At 41.8% G+C, this 7,861-nt stretch overlaps 1 protein-coding gene across 3 annotated transcripts in view; it reads left to right on the forward strand.

Annotated features, from left to right (window-relative positions):
- The window catches only part of recql5 (RecQ helicase-like 5), a 21,805-nt gene that overhangs the window by 8,895 nt on the left and 5,049 nt on the right, over positions 1-7,861 (forward strand). For 2 of the 3 annotated variants that reach the window (XM_014006888.1, XM_014006889.1), the window contains 4 exons: positions 5,376-5,597; positions 5,697-5,793; positions 7,214-7,250; positions 7,338-7,396. In XM_014006888.1, the coding sequence (XP_013862342.1) occupies positions 5,376-5,597; positions 5,697-5,793; positions 7,214-7,250; positions 7,338-7,396 (415 nt within the window). Of the gene's footprint in view, positions 1-5,316; positions 5,598-5,696; positions 5,794-7,213; positions 7,251-7,337; positions 7,397-7,861 lie in introns of those variants that run through there. The other variant, XM_014006891.1, reaches the window with a different exon arrangement.

Raw genomic sequence — 7,861 nt, forward strand, 5'->3', positions numbered from 1 at the left:
CAGTACGGATTGTGCTACTAAGACGGATCGGGCAGCCACACTGCTAACTGCTGCTAGAGCTGCTAACCTCGGCTAACTGCTGCTAATGCTGCTGAAGATGGTATTTAAATTTTAATTTCAAAACATGTTTATTAAAACTATGGATGGTTCCTATGGTTCGGCACTATGAAGTGCAGCTCGGACACCGGCCACAACTGCCAGATTAATGTCTTGTAGGGAAGCGTTAGCAGTGTTGGCGGTTGCTATTGTCTCAGGATGATGACATCAAAACAAGAGCACCAATACCAAAGGCTGCATTCCATTCTGAAATACTTAAATGTAAACTTCAACCTTGAAGATTTATCTTTCACATTTAGATTTAGAATTTAGCATTATGACAATTATCATTTAAGTTGAACTTTTATTAAAAATTAGCTGAATTTAATAACTGTGAGCTAAATAACTGTCAGAAAAATAAGTGTTTACTATGACTGAAGTCAAGATGAAAACACCATTGTTAAATAAAATGATTTGTGGAAGGAATAAACCATACAACACCAGAATTCTGGAACCGAGTACACTGGCCAAAAGCCAGGAAGTGCATCGATTTATACATGATTCTTCAGTGCCTGAATTCGCCCCCTACTGACGTACGGCTGAAACACAGGCATTCATCCAAAAATCTCAGTCTAATGTTATCATAACGGTTCACTTATGTGTCGTTTATAATTCGGACATGTAACTACTCTATATCAATTAACACATAATAGATCAAAACATTATAAAAGGAAACCCTAATAATCTAGTGTTGTACTTCTAACATCAGTACTAGCCTGTAATAACTATACATTTCTTCATAACAATAAAATGTTAGTGGAAAATTTTCAATTAGGATTTTACACTTACAAAGTGAGCTAAATAATAAAAAATACGTTTGTGACATTTTCTTACATTTTATTTTACACTTCTATAGCAGAATGATGAGGTCATCATACAACCTTTAAACACGCATAATAATCTATTTTAGATATAAACATTTTACTTAGCTACAGAAAATAAAATGACTTACAGCTTTATAGTCCGTTGGGTTTATGGACAGCAGAGGGCAGACTTGCTCTCTTGAACCTTTGGTCCCCTCAAAGATCCTTTGAGGATCCTTTCTTACAAATACATTCTTTGTATTCTTTTTTGTTTGACACAGGATCATTTTACTAACTAAAGTTGTCATCAAACAGGCTGTTCCTAGTTTAGACACAGTGTGTATAAAATGTGTTTTTCTCCCATCACACCATGGAGTCCTGATTTTGAATCTTCTGTGAGCATGTTTGGTCCTGTGTATTTGTATATTAGACAGCAGGCCTGAGGTCAAACTGCAGCTCCTCGGGCTGCAGGGATGCTCTGAGGAATGCTGATCCTCCTGAAAACCTGGCAGCTGGAGCAGGTGTGTTTGACAGGAGCAAGGCCTCGTTAAAACACACCCTGTTTGTAAAACCGGCAGGATATCCAAGATTTTTTTTATTTTATAGAAGACGTTGTCTGGAGATCTGCAGAAAGTCTTTTTTTTTCTTCCCCCAAACATTCAGGTGTTCTGATACATATCGCCTGGGTTGAGCAAGTTCAGACGTCGTGGTAGTTTAGTTTACTCCTGCGACAGCAGCAGCAGCAGCAGTGGTTCACACAGGTCACAACCATCATGGTCAGGACCATGACTGCAGAGGAGAGCAAATGAACAACATGACAACCAATTCAGGTTCAAACAGTGCGAGAGAAAAAGTGTTGTGACTCACAGATGAAGACTAGGATGATGAAGAAGGCTGCCTGTTCTACAGGGTGGATGTTGGGCAGATTTTGAAGCTTGAACCAGAGTCTGTTTAGGTGGGCCAGCGTCTCTTCTCTGGCATCCATCCCTGCTGAGGTGACAGATTTGAGGATAAAACTCATGAAACACTCTAAAGTGGGTAAAATGGGAACACCAGTATACAAGAGTTAAATACTGTTAGTGAACTTTGTGATTTTTAAAGAGTCAGTTCATTATGAATTAATGGAGAAATCTCATGCAAAATGAGATCATGGGAGTTCACCCAACCAGTCTACATGTGTTTTGTGGACTTGGATTAGTCGTTCGACCGTGTCCCTCAGGGACTCCTGTCGGGGATACTCCGGGACTATGGGGTACCAGGCCCATTGATACGGGCTGTTAGGTCCCTGTACGACCGGTGCCAGAGCTTGGTCCGTATTGCCGGTAGTAAGTCAGACTCGTTTCCGGTGAGGGTTGGACTCCGCCAAGGTTGCCCTTTTTCACACCGATTCTGTYCAAAACTTTTATGGACAGAATTTCTAGGSGCAGCCAAGGTGTTGAGGGGATCCTTTTTGGTGACCTTAGGATCACATCTCTGTTTTTTGCGGATGATGTGGTCCTACTGGCTTCATCAGATCGTGATCTCCAGCTCTCGCTGGAGCGGTTCGCAGCCGAGTGTGAAGCGGCCGGGATGAGGATCAGTGCCTCCAAATCCGAGACCATGGTCTTGAGCTGGAAACTGGTAGGGTGCCTTCTCCGGGTCGGGGAGTAGGTCCTGCACCAAATGGAGGAGTTTAAGTATCTCAGGGTCTTGTTCACGAATGAGGGAAGAATGAAGCGGGAGATCGACAGACGGATTGGTGCTGCGTCTGCAGTGATGCGAGTGCTGTACGGGTCGGTCTACGTTCCTCATTTATGGTCACAAACTTTGGGTAGTGACCAAAAGAACGAGATCACAGATACAAGTGGCCGAAATGAGTTTCCTTCGCAGGGTGTCTGGGCTCTCCCTTAGAGATAGGGTGAGAAGCTCAGTCATCCAGGAGGGACTCAGAGTAGAGCCGCTGCTCCTCCACGTCGAGAGGAGCCAGTTGAGGTGGCTCGGGCATCTGGTTAGGATGCYTYCTGGAYDCCTCCYTSGTGAGGTGTTCCGGGCACGTCCCACTGGGAGGAGGCCCAGAGGAAGACCCAGGACACGCTGGAGGGACTATGTTTCTTGGCTGGCCTGGGAATGCCTTGGGATTCCCCCAGAGGGGCTGGTCCAAGTGGCTGGGGAGAGGGAAGTCTGGGTCTCTCTTCTGCTGCTGCCCCCGCGACCCGATCCCGGTTAAGTGGCAGAAAACGGACGGACGGATCTCATGCAAAATCCAGCCGTTTGTATTTTGTTGTGTATGGAGTCTCTAGAAGTGCAGAAAAGTTGAATTTAGTCTCTCCTGGTGCTGTGTAGATATCTTTATATTCTGTTTGCATCATATTTTTCAACCTGTTCAGTTTTCTTTATTTTCTGTGGTGTTTTCTGTCTGAACTAATATGTTAAAGTAATTGCAACAGAACTTCTAAATAAGGTCTGGATTGTGAATTGCTTTGTTTTTTATTTAAAGAGGCAGCCTCAGAAAAATGGGTGAAAGAGGGGCTTGTGGAGTTACAATAAGGAGGAAATCAGACCAAAGCATTATAGTTTCACTTTATAAAGACCCCAACTAATGATTTAAATGTGAAAAAGAAGGATTTAAAAGCATGACACGTCTCCTTTTAATAAAAAGCTTGTTTTACTGTCACATCGTTCCCTTCAGGTCTGAACAGAAGGTATAGTGTCTTTGGGTGGAGGTGGAGTTTTAGGTTAAATGGGATTTACTGTCTTGTGTTCTGTTGAGCTCTGGCTGAATTGTTAAAATGGGTGTGACGGGCTGGCTTGTCAAGCTTTGAGTTGTTTTATTGATTTAAAAAGCATAAATAGATTAATGCAATCATCATTTTGTTCCACTGGTTTAGGAGCTGAAGAGCTTCTCTTACAATAAGGGTCGAGTCTGAGGTCCCATCAGAACCAGAGAACTTGGCTTCTGTCATGACCTCGTCCACAAATAAAGAACCGAATCAAATCTAAACCAGGGTTCAGTTCTCATGAGATGAATTTACAGTCAATTATCTTCTAGTTTCCAGCAGCTCGTCTCACATTATCATGTTTGGTTTGGTTTGGACAATATACAACACAAAATGAGTTTGAAAGGAGGTGGTAACTCCCCGCCCCCATCTGCACTTTCTTCCATTGCTGATCTAATTAAATTTTCTCAGTTGTCAATAAGCTGGATTCCTTTCAAACTTTTTCTTATGTTGCACTGAAACTACACATTCTACTCTGTTTTGTAGCATTATTTACACAACTGAGTGATTTTTTAATTTTAGTTCTGGCCCAAAAATAGAGTTAAATTTTACCAGTGTTTAAAAAGCTACAAAGAAGCAAATAAACATACTGTAATATTCACAAGGTCAGATTTATTGTAGAGTTGTTACATAATGTCCTAAAACACACAAWACTCCAGGAAATTAGTTTTATTTCATGTTTTTATGTCTTTTTGTTCTAAAATGATGTCCAACTTAGTCAAGTATGTAACTCCAACAAACTCCTGCTGTTCAATTGAAAATTGTGTAACAATATCCTGTTAGCTTTTATTTTACAGTTTGGTGTAAAGTTCCCATCATGTTTACTTTTCTAAAAAMCAAAAATACGTTCTTCAGATTCTCTTCAAGCTGTGAAAGTCACTTACCTGTGAGAGATTTAGCTGTTTTCTAACACAAAAGCTCTTCTTTTCTTGTTGAGCTCCTCAGGTTTATTATTTGCGCTCTGTTTTCACAGGACTTCACTTCTCTTTGCCCTCCTCCGAACGCTGTTCTCTCTCCGTCAGTCCTGTTTGGGAGTGACTGTAGCTTCAGCTGTTTGTGTTTTTCTCCTCCTCCTCCTCCTCCTCCTTCGCTGGGGTTTCTCTGTTTTACACAGGAGAAGGTGGCAGTGTTTCCTTTCCTGGCACCAGAGTTAGGAAATTGTTTTGATGCGGCCAGTTCCCCAAAAATGTGGGAATGTAAACTGTTAACATACTGGTTAATATGACAGAACCTTTTTTATAGTTAAACAGATATAAAAATGGGAAAATATTACTTTTAAAGTAATGATTTTGATAGGAAATAGTGTGGGGGAAGGAGATGCTTTTGTGTTAGAGGTAAATTATCCTTGTTTTCTCCAAAACACAGATAGAAAGTTGCTCTGAAAAAGTTCAGATCATATTTCCTGTAATTGATTGTTTCTCTTGCTAGACTGAAGCTCAGAGTCTGAGTTTTAAATTTCCCATAACAAAGAGTAAACACTTATTTCACAACAAAATATCTATCCTAATCATGTGTGACGGCTACACAGCAGGCTATAAATCAACATCACATATCTCTCGCCATGTTTCACACCAGAGTTTTGAACTAAGCTAATCTTCTGCTGAGAAATGAGGCTTTTGGCGGCAGGTGATAATAATTTTACTCTACCCTGTTTTTTTCAGTGCCACAAGAAAAACTCTTGTTACCAAACCCCACCTTTTTTTTTAACCCTCCCTGCCAGTTGTCGCCACGCCACCATTTCCAAGTTTTTCGGGGACAAGAAGCCGATCTGTGCCGGCGCCTGCGACTTCTGCCGGAACCCCAAAGCCGTCCGAGCTCAGCTGGAGCGAGCGGCCACGCTCAGCTCCCGCACCGAAGCAGCCCAGAGCCGAGAGCCAACGGGCCCGTTTGGGTTCCAGCCGGACGCTTACGACGGCGGGAACAGAGGCTACGGCTTCGAGAGGCAGGACGAGCTTCTGTTGCACGCTTTGAAATGTGGACCTAATTCCATCTGCAGTGTAGAGCCATTATAATGTGACAGTCCTGTTCATTATCACTGCAGGTTTGATGAAGGGGAGGGAGGAAGTGGTGATGATGACACCAGAAAGAGGAAGAGGGAATTTTCCGACCTCTACAAGAAGCAGATGAACATGAGGAAGGTGATTCATAATTGTTAGCATGCAAAACGTCACAACTCCTATTCCCAGTTTCATTTTGTGTAAAACATAAAAAAGCATAATGAAGTAAATGCAAATCTTAGCTCAGAGCTACACATTCTCCTCTCATCACTGAGGTCCTCCATCCACATGACAGAGAGAGGAACGCAAAAATGACTCAGTCTGCAACTGAAAATATGGATGGAGGACCTCAGTTTAGCTTGTTTGTTTGTCACACTAGCACCGAGCTAATACAAATAAGGCAATATAGCATCGACGCTAACGCAAAGGCTAACAGGCTAAGCTGAGGTTCTTCTTCCATGAAGCAGCTCTGTTGTCCTCCATCCATATTTTCAGTTMCAGGCTGAGTCATTTCTACCTTCTCCTCTCTGTCAACGCTCTCTGGTTTCATTTAAAAGAGTCGATCATCAGATATTGTCCAAGATTAACCTTCAGGGTGGATATAGCTCACTCACACTGATGACCTATGGACCTATCCACGTCATTGTTTACCCAGAATACTTTGCTTGTAAAGAAAATGGCTCGGTCCGTGTTAAAAATGTACAAAACTAAACAGCCTACAGTACTTTTACAGTCTTTATTTTACAGTTAAAATAAATGTTTATCAAATAAAGTCTAATGTTACAACTAATCAGGGATCCCTTTAATATCGCCCGCCTCCTTAAAAGATGGACGATCATGTAATGTGTTTGTGCTTGTGTGCGTTTCTGTTTTATAAAAGATTTCACAAACCAATGGACAGAATTTAATGAACCTTGCTGAAATCATTGGATTTACATCTACTGCTGACTCTTTTTGGGAGCCAACCTGACTAAAGATGGCCGCCACAACTGATCAATCTTAGCAAACATAAAAGCATCTGTAACTTCATCGATATTGACTTTAAGTTTGGTAGTAGCTGAGAGTCATCTTCAATTTTTTTCTCTGAGCACCAACAGGTCACACAAGCTCTTTATTAGAAATTTTGACCTGCAAACCGGGAGGTATGCATTCCTTCATATAGTGTATGCTGGACAGAGCCTGAACGACAGTAAACTGAATCTGAATATTTGTCTAAAGTACTTTGCCACATTTGTTTTGCATGTCTGCACATCTGTGTTCCAGCTGTTGGCAGCAGGAGGTTGACCCGGGGGTGGGGGGGGGGGGGGGTGGATTTGTGCTTTTCCTGGGTAATCACTCCTACATGTTGTTTAGAACTGGCACAACATTTGAGTGAAACTGTTCCTCAGCAGTAAAATCTGCCCAGTCGATTTACAGCAGAACATTTAAAACAAGAACAACAACATCCTGATGGAGGTTTTGCTAATTTTGACCAAACATTTCTGGTTTTATAAAGAATACGCTGATAATAACCAATCACAGTAGCTGTCGAACTAATCTGTGTCTCCTCATGTTTCCTCAGGGCTCCAGCAGCCAGACGGAGGAGTTTTCTCCACCAGGTAACATCAGCAGCATCAGATGAATGTAAAAAAAAAACCTCTTCATGTTGTTACTTTGTGGTATAATGAGTTCATCTGACTGTGCAGACGCCAGCTGCCCSCTTCTCGAGGCCAGCAGCCAGAGGATCCCCAGGCTCACTGTGAAGGTACAAGACAAAACTTGAACACTGCAAACACATTCCTCATAACTGCTGCATTCATTACAGAGCTGTCAGGAACCCCGTGAGTCATGTGTCACAAGACGTGAACGCTGCTGAGTGTGAAGAAACATTTATTCCAGCAACTGTAGATCTGTTTTAAAGCTGATTAGATTTTTTTGTGCACTAAATTAGAGTTGCACTCCAGCAAAGCTCCTAAATTATGTCCTTTTAAAATGTACGTTGTTATAATTAAGGCGTGCCCACGACCCAGGCACCTGTTCTCCCATGTTTGTTTGCATTGTCGTTCTCTGAGTGGGTTTCCTGAACTGTATTTTTGTTGTGCTTAATGGTGCAATGACGAATAAAATTCTCTTAAGTCTCTGTTAAAGGGATCCATGATTAGTTGTAACATTAGACTTTCTTTGATAAACATAAATTTTAACAGTAAAATAAAGACTAAAAATACTGTAG

The sequence above is a fragment of the Austrofundulus limnaeus genome, unplaced genomic scaffold (genome assembly GCF_001266775.1).
Source record: "Austrofundulus limnaeus strain Quisiro unplaced genomic scaffold, Austrofundulus_limnaeus-1.0 Scaffold38, whole genome shotgun sequence".
Taxonomy (NCBI): Eukaryota; Metazoa; Chordata; class Actinopteri; order Cyprinodontiformes; family Rivulidae; genus Austrofundulus; species Austrofundulus limnaeus.